Source organism: Cibotium barometz, chromosome 4 (assembly GCF_041138505.1).
Source record: "Cibotium barometz isolate CiBa-2024 chromosome 4, ASM4113850v1, whole genome shotgun sequence".
Classification (NCBI taxonomy): Eukaryota; Viridiplantae; Streptophyta; class Polypodiopsida; order Cyatheales; family Cibotiaceae; genus Cibotium; species Cibotium barometz.
This window is the reverse complement of record NC_141049.1, coordinates 43,923,350-43,948,056: the sequence shown is the minus strand read 5'-3', so window position 1 is coordinate 43,948,056 and position 24,707 is coordinate 43,923,350. Positions and strand designations below refer to the sequence as shown.

General features: G+C 44.9%; 1 protein-coding gene across 2 annotated transcripts in view; it reads left to right on the top strand.

Moving 5' to 3' along the window:
- LOC147639293 (callose synthase 9-like) overlaps window positions 1–24,707 on the top strand; it is a 104,992-nt gene that overhangs the window by 48,682 nt on the left and 31,603 nt on the right. For both annotated transcript variants that reach the window (XM_086789766.1, XM_086789755.1), the window contains exons 16-31: window positions 2,238–2,427; window positions 2,517–2,569; window positions 2,819–2,879; window positions 3,075–3,156; window positions 8,007–8,056; window positions 8,257–8,343; window positions 18,049–18,137; window positions 18,238–18,265; window positions 18,429–18,529; window positions 19,431–19,509; window positions 19,597–19,757; window positions 19,917–20,037; window positions 20,253–20,350; window positions 20,800–20,890; window positions 21,156–21,316; window positions 24,493–24,602. In XM_086789766.1, the coding sequence (XP_086645892.1) occupies window positions 2,238–2,427; window positions 2,517–2,569; window positions 2,819–2,879; window positions 3,075–3,156; window positions 8,007–8,056; window positions 8,257–8,343; window positions 18,049–18,137; window positions 18,238–18,265; window positions 18,429–18,529; window positions 19,431–19,509; window positions 19,597–19,757; window positions 19,917–20,037; window positions 20,253–20,350; window positions 20,800–20,890; window positions 21,156–21,316; window positions 24,493–24,602 (1,562 nt within the window). The remainder of the gene's footprint in view (window positions 1–2,237; window positions 2,428–2,516; window positions 2,570–2,818; window positions 2,880–3,074; window positions 3,157–8,006; window positions 8,057–8,256; window positions 8,344–18,048; window positions 18,138–18,237; window positions 18,266–18,428; window positions 18,530–19,430; window positions 19,510–19,596; window positions 19,758–19,916; window positions 20,038–20,252; window positions 20,351–20,799; window positions 20,891–21,155; window positions 21,317–24,492; window positions 24,603–24,707) is intronic.

The window sequence follows — 24,707 nt, the reverse complement described above, 5'->3', positions numbered from 1 at the left end:
GCTACTATATCAGGTATAGAGTAGTCGGCATGGAAGCGTTTGATCTTGGCTCTCAGGGGACAGGAGCCTTGGGATCTTTCAGAGTTTGAACGTAGTCTTGGGAGTCTGTGTTTTTCCATATCAGACAGGAGGAATATTGGCCCCAACCTATCCAGACTCTCGGTTTTATGTTGATGAGTGGGCTTGGCGGCATGATTGGGATTTTTGTTGGCACTACTTTTTTCCGACCATGCACCGGTTATTCTCTCCTTGGATGATCCATGGAGACATGACAAACATGTGGGTACCTGAATTCGAGATAGCATCATTTAGGACCCAGAGATCTGCAGTAGGTAGAGGGGATTTGGGAGAGGCTGGATTTTCACTCAAGAGCAGTCGTATGAACCTTAGATGCAGGTCTTGGCAAGATTAGTAGTCTTTTACTAGAGGCAACACACAGCAGATTGGCCAGGTTTCGAGAGCAAGAGAGGAGTATTTGCAGGGGTCTTGCCTCTCTACAGCGGCTTCAGGAGTGTGCACCAGATAGCTTGTGGATTGAGATTCAGTTGGCTACTGCCCTTACAGAGTTCAGATCCATAGAAGAGCGGCGGGTGGAGAGTAGATACCATGCCAGAGCCTCTTTTTGGACGTAGGCGGGAGACATAGTCACTAGAGATTTCTTTGAGAATGCAGGCCCCCACAGAGGGAGAGAGGGTATCCACAGATTGCGTGGTCCCCCTCATGTGAGAGCCATCACCATAGATTTCTTCTGCACTCTTCTCACCGGTGCTCCCATTTCCTTATAGGTGCTGGATGTGTGTGAGTGGGTGTGGCGGCACACAAGAGAGGTGGTTCCTCACGCTGTAAGGACTTTCCTCTTGACCCCCTTCACATCTGAGGAGTTGGCAGAGGCTATTATGGCATTACCTAGGGCAAATGCCCGGGAGAGGACAGTCTTTCAGGCTCCTTATTTCTGCGGCATTGGGATCTCATGGAAGGTGGCCTCAGGGCTGCCTTCAACGAGATAATGGTTATAAGAGACTTGCCGGAGAGATTGTTGGAGGGTTTGATCCACTTGATTCCCAAGGAGGGTAGTGGCAGCCCGCACTGTGGAGACCCATCACCCTCCTAGGGATTGCCTACAAACTTCTTGCCAAGCCAATGTGGAGCCCTTTCTCCCCGACTTGATTCATGGAACACAGACAGGTTTCGTTCAAGATTGGAGTATTTTGACATCTTCATCTTCTGGGAGGCGACCACGTGGCTAGGATGTGGCAGCATGATTGATTGTACTCCTCCTCGATTTCGAGAAAGACTATGACAGTAGATTGAGGCTTTTTGTAGGGGAGGATGTGTAGGATGAGTTTCCCGAAGGAGTGGGCCGGATGTGTAGTTGGTCTCTACTCTGCTTCTCAATGTCCGGTTCTTATTTAGGGTGCTAGAGGTGACATATTTCCGCTTTCATGCACAGTCTGGCAAGGATGCCCTCTAACACCTTATCTCTTCTTGTTCGATGCGCTGAGACCATGAGCAGTTTTCTCTCTGCCTAGGAGACCGGACTCCAGGGATTGTCTCTCCACGTCCGAGTGTAGGAGGAGCTTCTTAATTCCGAGTGTGCCGACGACACAACAACATACTTGTCGGGAGCCGAGGGGAATCTCTAGAGATTCATCGAGGCGATTTGAGTTTTTTTGTCGTGCATCCGCCGGAGCACAGATCAACTGGCAGAAGTCGTGTGGATTTCGGGTTGGCTCATCGCCTGTCCTGATTTGCATCCAGTTGAGGCTTTTCAATGGGTCTCGAGGGAAACTCTAGTTCGAGGGAAACTCTAGTTCGTTATCTTGGATGCCAGGTTGGCATTGACACCGTCCACCAGCCAAGGTGGCCACAAAGAGACTATGGCGACTATGGATGTGGGAGGGACGGCCTATTAAGAGTCTCCATTGGGACCCGAGAGAGTGGCCATGGCAGGATTGAGAGGACATAGAGGAGTCGCTTGGTACCCCCTTCCTTGCATACACTATATGGCACTCCAGCAGCATCAGCACATTGGCAGTCCCAGGGTTTTGTAAAAATGTTTTTGCAGGTTTGATTAAAATTGTAGCTTTCTACTGTTCTAAGGCAAAAACATGAAGCATACTCTATTCTTTCATTATAGTGAGATCTAAATGACTGGAGTTGCAGTCACCTGACAGTATGAGATTGCTATGAAAGCATTTGGTTCTGTAGTACTTATTTCAAAACTCTTCTGTCTGCAGGTTGGTTCTCAAGGAAGACAACAAGAACTTATCTAATTCTTCATTATTGAAGTTCTATATAGGTATTCTGGGTGTGTATGTAATTTTTTATTTTCTTATCACGCTCCTTCTACGAGTTCCTGCATTCCGTGTTCGGACACACAAGTGTGATCATTGGGGAATTATACGGTTCATCAAATGGATGCATCAGGTATGGACAGAATCAATTTGTTTTAGTGTGTTGAAGGCTCTAGAGTTTGAGATTTTTGTTGCCTGATGTACTTTGTGTGGCTCTTGCAGGAACAATATTATGTTGGGCGTGGACTATATGAGAGAACACAGGATTATCTGAAGTAAGCTATTGTAGATGCCAATATTTTTGTTGAAAAAGCCTTCTGGTTTCAAAATTGCTCAAATGAAAAACTTCTTTAAGTTCATTTGGTGTGCTCCTAACTGCATATAAGCTAGCTCACTTGTGGTTGGACTTGAAATGGTAACAAAATGTTGAATGTAGATGATGTTACCCTAAGAGTATAAATTTGTAAGAAGAACATTAGGTTTAATTGTATGGTTGATATGGTTGCTGGCTGTACAAAATGCAGATATGTGTTCTTCTGGTTGGTTGTTCTAGGCTGTAAGTTTGCTTTCACCTATTTCTTCCAGGTGAGACTTTTTCTTTGCATGGCTGGTGCTCTCTTATACTGTAAGGGCACATCTCACGCTTCCAAGAATTTTTTCTTTGTATGATTTTTGTGGGTGCACTGCTCTTGTAATATCATGCTTCTAAACTCAGGTTCACATATTTGAAGCCTTCGAAGGATGTGAGGTTGAGACCTTATTGTACATTGCTCTTTGTAGATCAAGCCAATGGTGGATCCAACGAAAACAATTTCTGGCTACACAGATCTCACCTACACGTGGCATGATTTTGTCTCAAAGTGTATGTTTCATTTCCATTATTACTTCATGTGCATGTTTTCTGCCTATGGTAGAGATGTAAGGGTCAAGTAGGAGTGAATATAGATTTTCTTTGAGAATCTGCTGTTCTCACAATTGAAATTGGAATGGTCTGTATTAAAGGCTTGTCAGGAGTCCCATATACCTTGGCTACTACCATTGCAACATGAAACTTTGCAGTTAAAGTCTGAAGCAAATTCTTCAGTCAGCTATGAGAGCACCCTTGGCATTAACTTTTTCTTGCATGTGCTTCCTTGGGATGAAACTTATGTGGCCTTCTCATTCCCTCAATTTTCCATTCCCATTCCTGTGCATGCACGATTGTTCCCGCAATCTCTTTTGTAGATCTGGCCTAGTTTTTGGTAGCCTATACTGCCAAAGTAATATTGCACGAGCCCAAGAGATGGATTCTCCTCGTGAAGAGTGCACATACGTTACTCAATCATCTCTGTATGGTCCTCTCACATCATGTGGAAATCTTACTTTTTTATCACTAAAGAGGTAGAGACTCAACATCAAGGCATTCTTTGAGACAGCTGATTGTACGGAAGAGCATGTATAACAGACCGGCCATTCTTTGTTGAAAATGAAATTTTTTATGCAGTTATGTTTAATCGGAAGCAAGTCTCTGCTAGGCCATGAGTCCAAGATGGAAAGATCGATTAATTTCAAACCAGAGCCAATAAACTAATTTATAGAGCCCACCAAAAATTAGGTAGGCATTAGGCTATATAGAGCACCTAGGTTAACCTCACCCAAGATTAGGCATATTAACCCAGCCGCTTACAGACACTTTGCAAGGGAGTAGCCATAAAGACGTGCAGACTCCCACATGTTAAGGTAAGACAGATAGTGGCTGGTGCATATTAAGGAACCTTTTGAGCAGACAAATGTGACAATGCTTAGTCGTATGTGATGGGAGCTGGCCCATTGCACCCGCCAGCAGACCAGCCTGGTCAGCCAAAGTTGGGGCTATTCTTGCATATCGCAACTTCTTTTCTGTACTCAATTCAGACTTTACATGTTGGTGTTTTAATTGGAGTCGTTTCTGCTTATTTGCCAGCAAAACATACACTGCCAGGTTTGCTGTTGGTTGTGTCTGCATTAGGTTATAAATGCCTTCCACTGGTCTATCTTTCGCTACCTCAAATATGGGTGCACTCTGCACACTGCAAATATCCTTACGTAGGGGTCACAAAGAGTTCACTGCATCGGAAGAGGGAACAAAGAGAAGAACTGTTTTGATCTCTGCTGGTTTGAACCAATTATGCTCAATGTAGATTCTCTTCCCACTTCTTGCAAGGCAGAAACACTGCTACCTATCATCTATTCCCTCAACCAAAGTTCTACAAAGAGGGTGAATGCTGTGGATCTTCATCGAGCTGATTGATATTTGTTTCTTGTGGTATCTCAAAGATTTACTAGCTTGGAGGGGGGGATGCTGTCTCAATGTGAGCCACTCTCTAAGTCACTTAGTGGGTCCCGTGCTCAAAGTTCCCCATGATGCGTGTGGGCGAGCCCTGAGCATGTGACCGCTAGGCAGACAAACCATGGGGTTCTAGATTAGAGGTTGTTGGAGATGCTATCTCGGAGGCTACTCGAGCTAATTGTTGAAGGGCTAGCCTTCAATGATCCCAAGCATGCAAGAGATTGGTTGCAAATCAGATGGTATCTCTCTGAAAATGCGTCTCGTGCTATGAGGCCAAAGGCCTCCTAGGATTAGGGTGTGGGAAGAGATTTCAACGAGGAGGAAGTCCTTCCAAGGCTCACCACATGGAAAAGACCTGGAACAATCAACTTGGTCAAGAGAGCACGGTTCTGAATGAAGGGGTCTATGATCCCTAGGCCCCCTCTGTGTTGTGGCTAAATGATCACTCTCCAGGCCACAGCTTGCTCGGGCGGGTAGGCCTCCCGTCGTCGCCAGCCACACAGAAAGTTGCGGAGCAAATGTTGAACTTGACCAATACATGCCTCGAGAGAAAGACCAACATGAGATGATATACCACACGGCCGCGAGAAGAACCTGGTTCGCCACCACAACTTGGCCAGCTAAAGAAAGCCTTGCATAGCAGTTTCTTGCGAATGCTCAGAAGAAGAGGGGCTAATTGCTGCTCGGGCAAGAAATCTATGCCAACCTGGCTTCCAAGATAACGAATTGGAGTGCCCCTCGGGACCCACTGACCAGCCTCAACTGGACAGCACGTTAGGGCAAGCGTTGAGCCAACCCAAAAACAACACGACTTGTGCTAGTTGATTCGCACTACAGATGCACACCAGAAGATCTCTATTGCCTTGGCGAATCCCTCGTCCCCCGATAGGTATGCTACCGTGTCATTGACGAACTCTAAATCAAGCAGCTCCTCCTGTGCGCGGATGGGAAGACGCAATCATTGTAGCCTGGTCTCCTGGGAAGAGAGAAACTACTCATGGCCTCGGCTACAAAGAGGAAGAGATAAGGTACAAGAAGGTAGGAAGGTAGTGAGAGCAAAAATCTGTCACCTCTAGTTGTCTGAATAAGAACCTGGCTGTGTGAAGCCGAGTAGGGTCTCGAGACACCTCAGACCCGCTCCTTTGGAAAACTCATCCTGCACATTGTCCCCTCTAGAAAGCCCCAATCTACTCTGTGATAGGCTTTCTCGAAATCTAGAAGGAGAACAACTAGATCTTGTTGGCGCATCTTGGTCGAGGCAGTTGCCTCCTAGAAGGTGAAGATGTTGTCCAGCATGCTCCAATCTTGAATGAAACCCGTCAGTGTACCATGAATCAAGTCGGGGAGGAAGGGATGCATTCCCCAGCTGATGGCCTTGGCGAGAATTTTGTAGGCGGCGGTCCCTAGGAGGGTGATGGGTCTCCACTGTCAAGTCTCCAATTTGTCACCACCATCCTTGGGAATCAAGTGGATCAATCCCTAACACAACCTCTCCGGCATGTTGCTCGTAACCATTATCTCACTGAAGGTAGCTTTGAGGCTGCCTTCCATGAGATCCCAGTGTTAGAGAAATAAGGAGATTGGATCGGTATTGCCCCTAGGTAATGCTGTCATAGCCTTTGCCAACTCCTCAGATGTGAAGGGGGTCAGGAAGAAGGTATAGGGAGCGTGAGGGACCACCTCTTTTGTATGCTGCCGATCCTGCCCACGTGCATCTAGCACCTCTAAGGATATGGGGGCACTCGTGAGAAGAGAGCTGAAGAAATCTATGGCCATGGCTCACATTTCCCGGGGGGGGGGGGGTGTTGTTAACAATGGCTACATCTTGGCCTCACAAGCTGTGGAATACCATCTCTTTGTGTGGGGCTGCAATCTCAGAGAACACCCAGTGACCTTGTCTCCCGCCTGCGTCCAAAAAGAGGCTCTAGCATGGTATCTGTACTCCACCCTCCACTCCTCTATGGATCCGAGCTTTATACGGGCGGCATGCAGCTGATTCTCAATCCACGGGCTATCTTGTATACTCTCTTGAAGCCGCTGCAGAGAAGCTAGTCCCTTGTGAATGCTCCTGTCTTGCTCTCAGAAGCTAGCCAATCTGCTATGTGCTGCCTCTTGTAATAGATAGCTAATCTCTCCAAGGCCTGCATCCAAGGCGCCATTAGTTGCTTCAGAGTGAGCCCAAGTCCCATCTATCCTGTTGCAAATCTGAGTCCTTGATGAGGCTATCTGGAATCCGCGTACTCAAATGTTTGTCTTGCCTCCAGGGACCCTCTAGGGAGAGAAATCTGGTGCATGATTGGAGAAAGAAGTGCAATCATGTCACCACGACCACAAGCCCACTCATCTACATAGAATCTGGAGAGTTTGACAGTACTCCTCCCGGATCTAGGGAAACTCAGACTCCTGGGGTTGCGTCCAAACTCTGGAAGATGCCAAGGGTCTTGTTCCCTGAGAGCGAAAATCAGCTCCTCCCAAGCCGAGTACTATGTACCAGATGTTGTAGCGATGCCACCTCTGCGTCTGTCATCTGCCGACTCCAGCATGTTAAAATCCCCACCCATACACCAGAAATCCACCTGCGGCAGGGACTGATGAACTGTACTCTAGGAGGTGGCCCTACCTGTGCTGCCATGTTCGTCACATATACATTCAGGAAGCCCACACAGTCCTCTTCAATCCTGATGGTCACCCTTTGGTCTCCTCCATTGACAATGCTGCCTGAGTCGACCACCCTGCGACATGGTGGGGCCAAAACAATGGGACCAGAACGCGTGGATCCTGCCCTGCAAGATCTTCCCGCAACGGTGGGTACGTCGCTCTGCACCTGAATGAAGAGAATGTGAATGGGTCCGCCAATTGCTGCTCTATGGAGCTCCTTTCTAAGGACACCACGCCTCTAAAAGCACTGTCGGTCCCCCAAACCTTGGATTTTCAAGGAGACATGCAGTGCACTACTTGTACTTGGCGTAAAGTGGCTTTACAAGCTGGACCTTGTTTGACAGCGGTCTGTTAACAGAGTCTTCATTTGCCATGTGATAGAAAAGTTTCATTAGAGTTTCATAAGAATTGGTCATAGGATCTTGGCTCTTGCCATGTGTTTGAAATTGTAGGCCGTCTACAAAGAATGCAACTTCTCTATGTTATGTTTTCTTTGAAAATGAGAAGAATGGGCAGAGGAGTAAACTTAGCGGGCCCCCCCCTCCCTCCCCAAACCGCCAAAAAACAAAGAGGATCTGCTTTACTGATAGCTGTTCATAACCCACATTTTATACAAGTGGCTTGTAGCCTTTGCAAAGGTTGATGTTTGTGTGAATTTGTTTTTCCCAGAAGATTGTGGCTGTTTTTTCTTATAGGATGAGTCATTCTTTATCTTATATAACATTTCAATGGATTGACACTTGCAGATAATCATAATGCTCTCACAATTGCATCATTGTGGGCTCCAGTGGTGATGGTAAGTAGTTTTTTTAATCATTATTCTGGTATATACACCACACTTTTGGAGTGAAATCTTTGAATCAATGTGTTGAGTTATGTGATAAAAGCTGAGATTATACAACACAAATTTGATAAAGAAGTGTTAGTAGGACAGGACGAGAAAGAGAAGTGCCTTTATGCTACCCTTTGTTAGTGATTCTCCTTGCTCTCTTGCAGATCTATCTACTTGACATACAGATTTGGTACACTATCTGGTCATCTGTTGTGGGTGGTCTTGTTGGAACTCGAGAACGACTTGGAGAGGTATGCACTTCAATGTTTTTTATGAGCATTGTATGATATGTATGGAAATGCATGTTTTTGATGGCATGCCCAAATCCTTGATTGTCCTGGAATTTTGAAAGCACTTTTATCTCCTGATTTTCGTAGATTTATTGTAATAAATGTGTGCAAAGGAATGATTTCTATCATTAAAAATATAGAATAGGGATTAGCTACTTCTATTTATGCACCATATGGGAATTCTGATGTTTCTCTCTTGACATAAGATGCATTCGATGTACGAGGGCTATCTATGTATGCCAGAACACCTCCTACAAGCAGTACTATCATCTTGGGGAGTGAATTGATGTTTTTTCCAAGCTGAATGTGCCCAAGAAAGGACGTTCTAAAAAGTTGAGCTGGAGACCCCCCCCCCCCCCCCCCCCCCCCCCCCCCCCCGCGGGGTGCTAGACTGTAGACCCCCCTCGAGCCCCCTCCAGCCTTCGCGCCCTTCTTCACCCTTCACCTGGACTCTTGCCAGCCCCTCACCACCTCTCTTCTTCATGTCCCCTTCCACCTTCTTCCCGCCTCTTGTGTGCCCCCGCAGTCTGCCCATCTCCCCCGTCTCCTGTGCGCCCTTGCCTCCTACTTGCCCCCACCTCGACCTTCACTTCGCTCCTACGGCCCTTCCTCTCTGCCCTCTCCTGCCTTTTTGGCGGCACCTCCCATCCAAATGTCTGCACCTCCTCTCACCTTTCTATCCTTTTCATGCCCCTGCCTTGCTGCCTTCTCATTCGTGCATCCATCTGCCGCCTCCTCTCCAGGCTGGGAGCCCTTCCGCTTTTTCGCCTCTTGTACTCACCTCCGTCTCCTTGTGCTGCGTACCCGTCCGGCGTCCCTGCTCTCCCGCTTCCTTCTGTTGTCGACTCAGGAGAACTCCATGGCAGTCGCTCCGTCATCCTCGACCGAGGCTGCCGCACCTTGCCTTTTCTCTGAAGTGGACGTCGAGCTCCTAGCATCAATAGTAGCCTCCCTCAAAGCCTCAACACGTGTATGCAAGAATGAGGGTAGCCGCCTATAGCGCGCATGTGACATGCTCCAAGCAAGCCTCCTTGGCAAGCCGGGCAAGATCATAGATATCCATTTCCTCGGGTGCGGCTAGTACCAGGTGGAGTTTGACACCGTGTGTAAGCCCAACGGGGTGTGCCATGATAGACTCAACCATGTGTCCAAGAGATATAGAGAGAGAGTGGAGAGAGGAGGAAATAGGGATCTTGCACAGTACACCACATTCAACGGGGAACATGCCCCGCCCCCTTTTCGGAATTTATTCAGGAACCATCCACGGACACGGCCAAGATCAATACAATCAATGAATACAAAACAAATAGATATGCCGATGTAGGATATCCAAGTTGATGTGGATGTCGAGGCACGATATCTCTGATGCCGAGTGCACCAGGAGGATGACCCACAAGTATCTCTCACCGGGCTAGTACCAAATCTAAAATCCAAATCCAAATCCAAGTCCAGATTCACGTCCAGATTCAAGTCCAAGTCCAAACCCAAGTCCAAGTCTAGATCCAAGCCCAAATCCAAGTCCAAGTTCAAGTTTCCATAACCAAGTTCCATGTTGATGTTCAAGCGTCATGCCCAAGCTATATGTCCAAGTTCCAAACTTCCATGTTTATGTCGAAGCTTCATGTCCAAGCTGTATGTCCAAGTTCTCCATGTTTATGTCCAAGCTCTATGCCCAAGTTCTCCATGTGCAAGCTCTATGTCCAAGTTCTCCATGCATGTCCAAGTCCTCCATGTCCTAGAAACACTCGCTCATCCCATGAGTGATCTCCACAACTCCTATAGCCTTGTCCATGAAGAAAACCATGGAAATATCTTTCACGCAAGAAAACTGATATAAAACTTGTTTTAATGGTTTTCGGGTGAAAAATCCTCCAAAAAACAGTTTTTAGTGTTTTTGGAGCAGTTTTAGGGTTTCTAGAATTCTGAGGATTTTTGAAATTTTGTGTCCGTAAAGTCCGTACAGCTCCGACATGCGTCCGTATCGTCCATGCATATGTCCATACAAGTCCAGGGTTGACCATACATCCGAAAAGCAAGTTGGAGAAGGTGTTGATGGCGAAGAAGAAGCTCTCTGTGATCATAATGATGTCCACACACACTCCACGATCTCCTTAATGATGCTACAAGAGAGGTTCAAGCATTTTTATACTTGAAAAGGGCTCTACTTTTTGCCAAAAGCTTGTCCATGCTTTTGCGTTGCGTTTGTATGCTTTGTTTTTTCCTTTGTACCTTTGCTTTTTCTCTTTTTACTTTTATTAATAAAATATTACTCAACTTTTGGTGCTTTGTTTTTTTTGGCTTTAAGGCCTTGCTTTTTGGCCTTAGAGCTACTTTTTGAGAAAGCGCCTTTTGGCTTTTTGGTCCGGCTCAGTCTCTTCTTTCCAATGGGGTCCTACGCTCGCGGTCAACCTTGATTGACTTTTTGCTTTTTCTTGCATTTTGACCAAGAATGGTGCTTTTTCTTAATCAAACCTTTTGGACCCTGACCCCATGTCTTCTTCCACCTCTCTGGTGTTCGGGCAACGATTTCATCATGTGAAATAGAGCTAGGAGGGCCAAATAGTTACATTTCCTTCCTCTTACATCGCAGTTGTCCTCAAGTGCGGACCGCAAGTCTTCCAAGCACATCCATATGTTCCATGTATATCTGTATGTTCTAAGTACATAATTTGTTTGAAGGTACTACCCTCATCTGGTGAGCTTGTGCATTTGGTCTTTCCCCATATCTGTGGTGTCATCTGCTCATCTGGCAACATCTCAATGCCTTTTCTTTGACCGATGTCCTTGTTCTTGATGGTACATGTTCATGGCCTGTCACATGCATTTAGATAAAATAAATGCATACTCACCTTCTGCAAAAACTAGACACAAGCTAGTCAACAAATAAGTATACATCATTTGCGTCTATTGGGTACTCCAGGTACTGGCCAGGTAGCCTGGAGCCCAAGAGACTATCACATGCCATAAATCCAAGCATTGTCCATACATCAAAAACAGCACACAAAGTCAAATAAAGTCAAACATACATCAATATGCAATGCACAAGTAATGATCCTCTTGTTCATGGATTGTCCTGTCTGGTTTCATCGAAACCGTGCTGAGCCATCTGGCCACTAGGACCGCGCAGACTATCCTCAAGGCCATCTGGCCACTAGGACCGCCCGAGAGTTTATCAATAGAAAGGAGCATAGCACTCTTCTACTACCTTGCCCTCAATTCCTTGTGTCACACATAATTTGGGTTTGCATGATAAGAAAACCCTACTTGATGACATAAAAAGTCACCAAATTTCTATTCTCGAATCTCTTCCAAAACATCTTTGAATTCCTCTTTGGTAGCATAAGGATCCTTTATCAAAGTGAAATCCATATGGTAACCCGTAGAAACCTCATGGCTCTAGGCTCTCTGAGATAATGCATTTGCTACTTTGTTGTCTTTTCCATGGGTATGCATAATCTGGAAATGAAATTGGGCCAAATAACTAGCCCATCTTATATGCTTTTCTTATATCTTAGGTTGAGACATAAAATACCTAAGACTTTGATGATCCGTCTTGATAACAAACTCAACACCCATAAGATAGTGCTTCCAAATCTTTAAAGCATGAATGATACCCATCATTCTTTCTCATAAGTGGGTGTGGTCTTTTCGGCTCCTTGAAGTCTTGGACTCTCATATGCCGCGGCATGGCCCTCCTGGTTCAAGACTGCTCCAATGCAATCTTGTAAGGCATCACATTCTACCATAAATGGTTTTGATAAATCTCGAATAATCAATACTGGTTCTTTGCTAGCTTAAAACTTTAGTGCTTCAAAGGATTCTTTTTCAGCTTTGGTCCACAAAGATGCCATGGCTTTGTTTGTTGAAACATGCAATGGGCTAAGCACCACTGCAAACCATTTGTCGAACTTCTTGGCATGATGTCAATCTGATGATCTTCAGATCTCACTAGCTTCTTTGCCTTGCTTCCCCTTACCTGTCATGAGGAAACTACATCTGAAAGAGTAGGTCTAGGAGTAGCTTGTCTCCTCTATGATAAAAAGAGCGGGTAGCTCTAGATCCTCCTGCAATGGTGACTCCTTTGGCCCGAAGATAGGCTTTAGCAGCTTCAACTCCTTCGGCTTCGTTGGCTTGATCCTTGATGAAATCTTCAAACATTTGAGACCTTGCTTGGTCCCGTTCTCTCTTGGTTCTCCACACAAGGAATTCTTTGTCTTTGAGAAATTGTCTGAACTGCTGAAAGTCATGGTACTCTTCTGATGACATGGCTACGGTCTCGTGAGTAATGGATCAACGATCCTAGTTCTTATCTTGAAGTCTTGGATCGGCCTGATAGTTGTTCCTTTCATTAGACCCTTGGTTTCCCTCTTCTCTAGACATGGCGCTGTCTGTCACCATTTGGCCACTCGAATGGTTCACTCTTGCTTTCACACTATGTACATATTGGATTAGTGTCCATGGCTTATGGAATGTGTCTATTCATGTGATTTGGCCACCCGAATGGTTCACTCTTGCTTTCACACTATGTACATATTGGATTGGTGTCCATGGCTTATGGAATGTGCCTATTCATGTGATTGACACGTGTTATGCTGTATAGTTGGATATGATGTTCCGCTGGGACTTGACGTTATCATGCCCGGAAAATCTGGAGGACTTGGCTTTCCGCTGGGACTTGTTCCTTTGTGTACATGCACGGAAACGTCTGGAGGATTGGCTTTCCACTGGGTCTGGTATCGCATATACTTGCCTGGAAACGCCTGGTCTTATATGGTTTCATGAACGAAAATTGCTCATGCCAATACTGCATTGCATAGCATCTTTATGTGCTTGCCTACAAATGATATTACATGCTGTTTTCATGCTTGCATGACCTATGTGTAGTTCCGGGCTAGGGGACGCCCGCCCGTGAACCGTGCATGTGAAACTGTCTGCTGACATGGTTGTGTGGCATGTGAAAAGGTGGTAAGTATTACCCAATCTAGGCTCAAATAGCCCTTGGGACTTGGCCAATATTTATAAGTGAGTGCGTTCCCACTTCATTAAAGTTTGGGCGCCCAAAAGTCACTTATAAATTATAACCGCTTCCAAGTTCACACTCACTGAAGTCCCGAGGCGGACAAGACTCAATGTCCAAGACCTGATCCTCCCTTTTTACTCATAAATGGGCATCTCCCCATGTTCCCTCACCTGATTGGACCCCAATTCACTTACTTATTAAGAGAAAATTCGTGTTTTCTCTTCATGAGGATTTTTGGAGGTTGAAAACTCTATTTTTGGGACACCACATTGAGCAGAGAACATGCTCCGCCTTCTTTATGGAATTTATTTAGGAACCATCCACGGGCACACTGGCCAAGATTGATACAATCAATGAATACAAAACAAACAAACATGTTGATGTAGGATATCCAAGTCGATTTCGATGTCGAGGCACGAGATCTCTTATGCCGAGCACACCACGGGGATGACCCCAAGTATCTCTCATTGGGCAAGTACCAAATCTAATATCCAAATCCAAATCCAGTGAATCCAAATGCAAATCCAAGTCCAGATCCAAGTCCAAGTCCAAACCCAAGTCCAAGTCCAGATCCAAGCCCAAATCCAAGTCCAAGTCCGAGTTGAGATCCAAATCCAAGTTTCAGTTCCATAACCAAGTTCCATGTTGATGTCCAAGCGTCATGCCCAAGCTATATGTCAAAGTTCCATGTTTATGTCCAAGCTTCATTCCCAAGCTATATGTCCAAGTTCTCCATGTTTATGTCCAAGCATCATGTTCCATGTCACCAACTGGCCGACCATTTGGTCCATCTCCAGTTTTTGCGTCTCGTTCACTTGAGGCCAGGCCGGTGTCTCGTGTGAAGAGGCCAGTATTTTGCTGACATGGACGGGAGCCAGACTGGTGCCACCCGTGTGTTAGCAGGGTGTCGTATGGACGGGAGCCAGACTGGTGCCACCCGTGTATTACCTGGACTGTGTTCGACCCATGGGATTGTCACGCCATGGAAGAGCCAGTATTCGTGCCGTGTTCTGCCTATGGGACTGTCACACCGTAGGGAAACTCGTGCCTGGAACTGTGTCTTACCTATGGGACTGTCACTCCATAGGAAGACCAGGTTTTTATGTTTTTATGTCGTGCCAGTTTTGTGCCGACAGATATTTTGTACTTGTTCCATGAACGGGAGATATGTCCATGTTACTATTTGCACATGCACACATATTTTGCATGTTTGAAACTGTTTTCGCATGACATGTATTTGTGTGTTTGCCTGCTTGACGTGTTACTTATTGAGTGGGGACGTCTGCCAGTGAGTCGTGAAGTCTGCTCTGTATTCTGACGAGTTTTGGTGCATGTGAACAGGTGGTAAGTATGTCGCACATATTGTTTTAATGTTTCATATTCTAACCTTTTATTTTATAAGGTTAGGTGTTCACATTTATTTAAAAGTGGGCACCCCCTTTGGGCACCCACTTAGGGGCCAAGATGGGGAGCCCCACTTTAAGTGTGTGGGGGTGGGCATGGTCACCTACCCAAACTCCCCACCCACATGCAAGCGTGGAGTAAACTCCACTTTTATTTTATTAAAAAAAAGGGCTCCCTCTTTCAAGCGTGGGCATGAATCGCTTCCACCTTACGTGAGACAACCGGCGACTCTCCCTCTCTCTGGCGCACGTTTTCATGAAGGCGACTGCTTTTGTTTCCTCTGCTGCTGGCTGCGCCTCCTCTTCTACAGGCGGCTAGCGCTCATTGCAGGTGGTTGCCTTCACCTCCCATACAGGCGTGAGTGTGCTCTTTCTCTTCAAAGCAGGCTGCGCTTGCTTTTCCCAAGCGGCTGGCTACTCTACAACTGCACATGCTACAGGCTGCCCACCATCTATTGGCAACCTCACCTGTATGCTGTCCAGGCTGCGCTTTTGGACCAACTGTGGCGGCTGTACCCTCTACCGGTTCCCCTTCTCAGCAGGCTGCGTGAGATCTCCTGCAGGCGGCTGCTTCACCTCCTATACAAGCGACTGCACCTATTCGCTTGCAGCTCCTACTCCCCCCACAGGCGGCTGCAGCAAGTATCCCTCTTCTCCATACAAGGTGGTTGCACTTGCTCTTCAGTAGGTTTTCCTTTTACTCTTGTAGGCAACTGTGGGAGTACACTCTCTTCATAACAGGCTGCTCCTCCACACAGCAGCCAGGTCTCTCTCTTCCCTTGCAAGTGGGTCTCCTCCTTTCACAGCAGGCGACTGTGGACTCTTGCGGTGGTGGCACATCTTCTCCACTGGCGTTCTACAAGGGGACTTCGCATCTCCTGGGTGGCTTCATGAAACCACGGGTATTGGTTCTCTATCAGCTATCCACAAGTAAGTGAATTTCCGATTTAAGTAAAGTATTTTGTATTTAAATCTGGTAAGGGATTCCCGACTCCCTATACGGCCAACACCCGTTCGGTGCCGGGTTGTCCAAGCTTTATTGGAGAACCTCGGTCCAAAGGTGCTGAGATCGGGAGAGCCAGGCGTTAGTACGAGAGCGCCTGTTTGTGCGTGGTCTCGGAACACCAGTGAGGCGCTCTCCGCGGAGTCCAGTGAAAGCACAGGACCGTAGAGATTGGACCACACTAGTGGTCGTTCTACTTCGAGCTTCTACATCGAAATTCGACTTCGAGCCTATTTGTTTGGTATTGTTTTCATATGTACATGGACATTATCTGGTTCTTGGAACCCATGGAGCATTGTATTCATTAAATACTCCCAATAAATATATCATATATTGAGGGGGGGGGGTCGGCCCGTTCCGGCCCCAGTGCTCGTGTCCATCTTTCCATTTCATTTCATTTCAATTTCAAGTTGTATTAAGTTGTCCATTTCAAATTTGTGGTTTTAAAGTTGTGCTATTAAGCGTGTGGGTGTCCAACGGAGTCTTTCCCACTTGACGGGATCGGTTTCATTCCATGTCCAAGCTCTATGTCCAAGTTCTCCATGTCCAAGCTCTATCTCCAAGTCCTCCATGTCTAAGAAACACTCGCTCATCCCATGATGGTATGTGTATATAAGGAAGTGTGATTTCGAAACCTTTGCGTTTCGTCCAAAATAGACGAAACGAAATCTTCAAAACAACGAAACAGACGAAATGTTTCATGCTACTATGGGCCAGACCATGCTTTGAACGCTTGATCTTTTGTACTGGATAATCCCCCATTCCCAAAGCTTGTACAATAATTCATATGTAAGAATCCCTAGAACTGCGGGAGAAAGCTAGAAGAGCCTCACAAGCTTATAGAGAGGAACGAACAACTCCAAGGTTAAAACCAGCGGCCACGTGCATCCCGTAGTGGGATGCCACGTGGACATAGCGGTGTATGGTAGAGGTGCAAGGTGTAGGGTGGTTACTTGGTCCCTTGCGAGCTGTTGTCCGGGGACGAGTCAACGAGATATCAATTGTAGAATGTCATGGTTAGGTGTATAAGTCCTGTACATGGTTGTGGACACCAGTCTAGGTCTAGAAGTTTCCAAGAGCGTGCGTGTGTGTGAGCCCATCCTGGGGATGACAACTAGCAACATGTGGAAGGGTAAGAGGGCGTGCTGGGTGCCATAGGCTGTGGACAGTACTCTGGCCAGCCCATGTGTATGAATAGGACCTATAGGGGCTGCCCAGCCTTAGTTAGGGGCCCACACCTGAAAAGACTTTCATTTATGATTTGATTTTTCCTCCTTATGCTGTCGGCCAGTTTATATGCAGGTCGGCCAGCATATTCAGCATTGCCACCGGTATATAAGGGTTGCTCCAGCACTTGGGTCAGCCATTTGACATTTGTACAAGTTTGTGAGGCTTGTGCATAGCCAAACACAAGGTAAAGGTCTTGTTCCAGGGCAGCCATAGCGTTTCCAGAGTCACAGCAAGAAGAAGGTCTCCAAGGTGTCCTTCAGTGGGTATTTGGGACCCAACACTATGTATTCCTTCCTCAATCTCTCTGCATTCTATCCTCTTCATATTGTGCTATTCATTGTCAAGATAGAAGGTGCTGAATTCTGTTAATTGAAGTAGAAGCCTTGTCTAAAAGTTTCCGCATGTTACATTGACAATGTCCCATTTATGAAGCCTCAAATGCATGTCTAGTGGCCTACTCTGAAACGGAAGTCAGAATGCAGTTCTGTTTGGCTCTCATCCATGATATCTTGTCGTAACTGTTGTAGACTGCATTGAGGCCATATACATGGTACTAGTTGAGAAATACCATTTTGATTGGGGTAGGTTGTCGGAACGGGGTTCATTTTTGGAGTGAGGTAAAACTCGCTCCTGCGTGTACGTGCCGAGCATCTAGTTAATCAATGGCAATAATTAGTTTTTTGGTCAGATTTCTCCTTGCAGCCATCTGATTGGTCTGTTTGAATGGCTCATGCATAGTAAGTGTATGGGTTCAATATTAATCGATTGAGTAGGATTTTCAGCTGTATTGGACATAGTATGATAGTTTTTTTTTTGGTTTTCTTGTGTGTATTTGAACTATTACTTGTTGATAGGAATTTCTTTTGCTTAGGAGTACTGCCAGATGTTTTCTGTCTTTATAGGAGTGCTGCCAGATGTTTAAAATACCAAATCTTAAGGGCTTTGTGAGTGGGTTGTAAAAGCCTCAGCAGAGAAATTTTACTGATATTGCCATTTGTTTACATTTTCAGATACGCTCACTTGAGATGCTGCGAAATCAATTCGATGACTACCCAACTGCATTTGTGAAGAATCTGGAGCCATCAAAAGCCCACAATGCGTGAGCATTTTGTTCTGTGTTGAGAAAAAGCAGCTTGGTGATATTGTTTGTTAGGTCTCGGTATGGCTGTCACAAATAACATGCTACTTAAATCTTACAGGGCAAGGAGCTCACAGAATGTTGATGAGGTAAGCTGCATTCGTTTCTTGGAAGTGTAAAGAATTCTCAACTTTGTGATTCCAATTTTTGTTGTTGTTGATCGTTAATTCCAGCCTCTATGTAGGTTCATGGTGTGGCGACAGAGAAAATTTCCAGCGTTGTTGTTTAGTACTAATTTTGAGCTCTATGCAGGTTCTAGTTGTTGACAAGGAGAAAGCAAATGCTGCTAGATTTGCTCCGTACTGGAACGAAATTATAACATCTCTGAGGGAGGAAGATTACATTAACAACCGGTAAGCAGTATATGCGCTGAATCAATGATAAAGTGAGTAAAAGATAATATACCGTGACACATCTGAGCCCTATTGAATCTCTTTCTCTCTCCTTCACCACCATTCCTCTTTCACATACCTGAATACATTATCCTCCCCTCACCCCTCTAACACCCGCCTAACATCCCACAGTCTCTCAGTAAAGAAGAATGCATCTTTTCAGTGCAGACTACAACCCACAAAAGAGGAAATAAGGTACAAGACCCTCAGACGAGGAACAAAAGGAAAGGGAAACTTCCTCTCTGGAAACCTTAAAAAATCAGAAATTGGTTTTCACAAGGTGTAATGTTTGATTTTCATGATGAAAAACAGGCAATTTTTGCATGTTTTTACACGTTTATAGGGATTTTAGGATGTTTCTATGGGTTTTCTCTGGCACTTTTACCATTCCAAAGGCACGAAATGTTTTGAGATATCTCCTAAGGTTATGAAATGTTTATGAAAAGGTTTTTGAAATGCCTGGCAACTATGATCCCCAAATGCAATGCTGAACTGACTTTGTAGTGGGGCCAGACATCCAAGGCAAGATGGGTATACACCAAGCACTGCTCTCCACGGACTAACTGGAAACCCACCATAAAAAATAACCAAAAGAGAGTGGATATCTGTCTCATCCTATAAGAGTACCAGTCTTTGCAAAAATTTCTTTTGGACAGCCGATGTGATGCCATGCCTTTCAAATGAGAACTTAGCAAGGAGAGCCTGGCATTCCTGACCGTGTACGCTAAGAAGAGGAAACTCTCCGCAGGAGTATCAGCAACAATCCAGTCCCTCTGTCTGTTACCAAGCCTAAAAGTTCCTTGTCTCTCATAGGAATAGATTTTTTTCAACCTGAGCATGAACTCTGTGTCTGTGTTTTCAGGGAAAAGGAGCTTCTCATAATGCCTTCTAACACAAATCGATATTCTGTACAATGGCCACTATTTCTGCTAGTCAGTAAGGTATCGTTTTAGTGAGCCTACAAATTTATTTTCTCCATTATAAACTCTTGGAAAGATTATCTCATTGTAACCTTTTTGAATCCTCAGATTTTCCTGGCAGTGGACCTTGCAGAGCAACATCAGGGTAGTCAGGAGTTGTTATGGGAGAAGGTGTCAAGGGACGAGTATATGTGTCATGCTGTGGAAGAAGTGTATAAGAGCTTTGCCAAGATCTTACTTGGGTTGTTGAAAGATGAGGAAACCAAGTGGTTAGCACTCATTTTGTCACCCATTCTTTCTTGTCGATTCTTGTGATGGAAACCATCTACAGTTATCGGGAGATTGCAAATACCATTTGTATGTACATCATGTATCTCTTTGATGTGCATTGTGGGCACAAATTTTTCCCTTGTTTCTGATGGATGCAGGGTGGAAAATTTATTAAATAAGATAAGTAGCAGCATACAGGAAGGAGCCATCATGACTAATTTCCAGCTAAAGAAGCTTACACTTGTGCGGACAAGGGTTACAGCACTTCTAGGCCTTCTGGTATCTTCTACCATTCTGTCATTCATGCTGCATAAGTGTGTTATAAAGGTTGTGAACTGTTGTTGTGCATGAACTGGTGTTTCATGCAGTGCAAAGTTCCAATCTGTTTTTTTTTTGAGATTTATCTGACATCCATATTTTCGTTTTGGTTTAAATGGTTTCATCCATATGGTTGTGGTAAATAATTGGCGCATTGACCCAAGTGTCCATGACAGGGGCATGATAAAACTCCAGAACTTTCAAGAGGTGCAGTGAAGGCCATGCTAGACTTCTATGATGTGGTGACTCATGATATAATGTCTCCAGAGTCCAGGTTTGTAAAGATTTGAATTCCCATCTAAGCTGTTGTTCTGGATCGTTCGTGACCTGATCACCCTGATACAATAACAGATGCACTAATGAATTATTGTGTTTTGAATGATCTAACCATGACTTATAAGGTTAAGTGTTAAACCATTCTGTCATTTCTGTCTGGAGTATAGTAACTTTGAAATAGAGCTTTGTCTGTGTATGCGTGAGTGGCATGAATTGTGGTTGTTTAAGGCTTAGGGTGGACAGTGTTGGTTCGTAAGTTGGGTTAGGACATGCGGTAATGGCCTTTGGTGTTTGTACACTTCACATTATGGTTTTGAGAGTAGTACTTTAACCTTGTTGACAAGAAGAAAATAAAGTGTGTAATGTGTGAGATGATATCAGAATTTAAATGTCTTATCAGACTTTTAAGGATTTCGTGTACTGATTGTAATATCTGTGTGTTTTTAGGGCATCAATTGAGAATCGTGGTGTTCTAGCACAGGCCCGGAAAGAAGGACGGCTTTTTAGTTATCTCCGGTGGCCTGTGTCACAGGAAGATGTAAGTTGTATGGAAAACTTGTGCTATTACTTGGTATGTATCTATAAGGAGACAAGCCCAATTCCTCATAAAAGCAGTCCCTGTTTGTACCACATGCCCAGGTCAATGTGGTTCGTCAGTTGTGTTTTAGAAACTGGAACTCCTATTGGTTTATTGTTGCTAAGTTTAATTTAATTCAAAAAACATTTTTGATTGATGAAAATTGTAATTTTCTTTAAACCATGTGAATGACATTTTTTCATTGTGGAAATATGTTTGTTAACAGAAGGGCCAGATACGGAGACTGTACCAGCTTTTGACGATTAAGGAGTCTGCTGCAAGTGTTCCCAAAAACTTGGAAGCCCGTCGTCGCTTGCAGTTCTTTGCAAACTCATTATTCATGAACATGCCAAAGGCCAAACCCGTCCGAGAAATGAGATCTTTCAGGTTCTTTTCATTTTCGAGAGTTTGTTTTACTGTGATTGTCAGGGTGAGGGTAATATCTTGCTTGTAAATATGTTTGTTCATTTTGACTTTACCCTATGTGTCTATGCAGAGACAAAAAAACCAGGGTAAGTATGTAGTAAACACAGACGCATGAGATACATAGAGGTCCTAGAGTGTGTACATGGAGCTAGAGGTACTGTATACATGTAAAAAAAATCCTTTCCAGATGTGGCTTTACAATGAATGCCTGTGGTCACTGAAAAATCCAAGATGCACTAGAATATTAGCTCCAAATCAGAGCTACACGCAATGCCCTGAAATGGGAGGGTCTCGACTTCGAAATGCGGCTCCAAATTGGTGTTTCGGCAGTTTCCCTATTGCTGTTTTGGACATTTATGTGCCAACATCTGCTGTTACTCTCTTTGCATCCTCATTGTCACAATTTATTGAGGCTCCAATACCCTACATCTCTCCCTTTACACAGTTAAGTTGGCTTTCGCCACTCACTTTCCCTTGGTCCTCTTTTCCCTTGGTTGTATGGGCCTCTGGCACGCTGTTTCCCAGTTTCAGCCCACAGATCTTTCATCTAGGCATTATCAGTAATATGCCATCTAGGTATTATCAGTAGTATGGAGTCAACATTATACTTTTGTTTTTGCTAGGTTAGGAAGTTTGGAAATAACAGGAACTTTTGCACTGGTATATATACATGGTCAGATATTGGTTATATTCTAGCATGCTTCTGGAGTAGGATCCAGGGTACGTCCAGAACTTTACGGGCTTAATGGGAGCTTTCATCTACGTTTCGGAAGGTAGCTCAATCTTGTCATAACATTTTTGGTATTGTATGAACTTACACATTTCTGGCCAGAAGTGATTATTATTGTTTGAGAGCCCCTCCATTATAAAAGGATCTTGGTTGTCTGTTCTATTTTTCGTAATAAAAGCAACCTTGTTGCAAAAAACGGAAATGGAGGAGTGGAGGAAATGCAGCACATCTGCTTTCTGTTAGAATTTGTGCATCTCTGTGGTGTGGGAACTGGACCTTTTATTTGGCACACATGTATTTCCTCATCTTTTATGAGTCGTGGGGCTGATTATGCCTGTCGGCTAGTTCATGTGCAGTTGGTCAGATTCTGGCCTCCTTATATAAAAGCTCCACTCATCACTTGTTATTCATCACATCCGCAAGCACATTGTAATGCCCAGTTGCTGTCTAACACAATTGTAAACCTCTTGCTTATCAATAAAGGTGATCACCTTGTCTCTCCTTCTCTTTGTCTTTGTTTTGTCTATGCTTCCGCTCGTGCACACTCCAACATGGTATCAGCAGATGTCTAGGTCCTCGCTGCCCATTTGCATTTTTTGCTTCCCTCTCCTCCTGCGTTTTCTGGAGTGCTGCGTTATTATTGAAGTGCTGCGTTTTTCTGGAGCAACCAGGTGGCTACATTTTTCTCCTGATCGCCCTGCTTCCAGTCAGTGTTTTCTTCCTGCCGTGCTCTGCCCCTTGCATTTTCTCCTGCCAGGTGCAAAAGTGCTGTGTTGGAGGTGCTGCGTTTTGCTTTCTTAAGTGTTTGCAGCAGCTTGGCGAGGAGTTTGGGCTGTTTTACAGTCAGGACAGCTTCTGGAGGTGGTCTATTCACGTGTAGTGCAGCCCAGCAAGCTGCCTTGACAGCCCGTCTTCTTTGCCGGCTTCCCCTCCCTTCAGTTGGGTCTTTCGAGTGCTTTTTGGTGGACTGTTTTGCTGCTGTCCATACCCTTTCTCTCTTAGATTTGAGAGGGGGATGATTGGTCCTTGTGCCTTGCTTCGTTGGAAAGTGCGCGAGAGAAGTCTTCAAGTGCTAAGATTCACGTTTTTTTTTTGTGGCTTACTTTGTTGTTGTGGATATGGCTCCCCCCCTATACAAACAAGGAGGACAAGTTGGATGGAACCAACTAAGCTCATTGGAAGCTGAATATACAGGTCTGGTTCATTCATAAGGGTTTGTGGGAGATTGTGCAGGGCAGTGAGAAGAATCCTGAGCGTTCTCAAAACTAAAGGCGTTGGACCTAGGTTCAGAAGAATGAATTCCTCGCGGAAGAGTGGGAGGATCGTGATTCGAAGGCACACTCGGTGCTTGTGCGGACCATTACGTAGGTGGTCTCACCGGCCATGCAAACTCTTGCCAGTGCACATGATCTCTATGCTCCTTATGAAGGCCAATGTTATTCATGGCCAATTATACTGGCAATGGGTGTTGCCTTGTCCTCTTCTTAGGTGGTTGTACTTATCCTCACAAAGCTTTTCCTGGAGTATGATGTGGTTTCTTGGGCTTTGAGGTGCCAAGTCACAGCAAGTCAATTGGATTTTGATGAACTTGTCTTGGAAGAAGAGTCCGTCCTCGTTTCATAGGGAAAGGTCAAGAATGGTCAGGATCAGGCACTTTCTACACTGCAGAAGAAGGGTCGCAGTTGTTACTACCCGTGCTAGAAGAAAGGATATTTGTCTAAGGGCTGCTTGTCCAACAAGAGGGACAAGGGGCAAGGGGCAAGGGCAAGTCTTCATCCTAGAAGAAGGGAAAAGACACAACACAAGATAGTGATATAGATACTTCTAGTGACTCATCTAGGGCGCCTAGGGCGCTTCTAGCCTTGGAGGACCAGGATGGTGTTCTTCTCTAGTTATATAGATAGTTTTCCCCCCGTGTGCTTCTAGCCAGAGGAGGCTTGCGGGTGTGAGAGGGGGTTGCTAGCAACTCAAATTTTTGGTTATGGGTACCGTGAGGCGGAGTTCCAAGCATGGAAAATCTCGTAGGACAAGGTCAACTTTGGGAGCTATGAACTAGATGTGTTCCAAGTTCATTGCTTGGTGTAGCACAGACTATGGACACGATGTGTTCCAAGTTCATTGTGACGTACTGTTGGGTGCTCAAGTGCTCAGTGTGTATTCCATGGCACATAGTTCACATTTTACGTGGAGTTGTTGGTTTACAACTTTGTGTTTAGGCACTTCTGCAGTTTGCAGCCTAGGCATGGTTTAGTTCTGATTCTAACTCTCCGTTGCTGTTTATGTGGCCGGAAAAGTTGTATAAGGAATTCCGTTTATATCACGTTTCTTTGTTGGAATTGTTGGAAGTTTTATAATTTTGGTAGCTGATTCTTTAATCTATTATAAACTGTGAATCTTCCTTGCGCAGTGTGTTTACTCCATACTATTCAGAAGATGTGATATATACAAATGAGCAGCTTCAGAAACTGAATGAGGATGGGATTTCAACGCTCTTTTATCTGCAAAAAATCTTTCCAGGTAAATAAGGGTTGTTAGTGTAAAGTAGTTTTCTTATGTCAATAAGCTTGTATGCTTAATCATTTGTTAGGTAGAAGAGCCACACCAGAAGGTATGGAAGCTTGC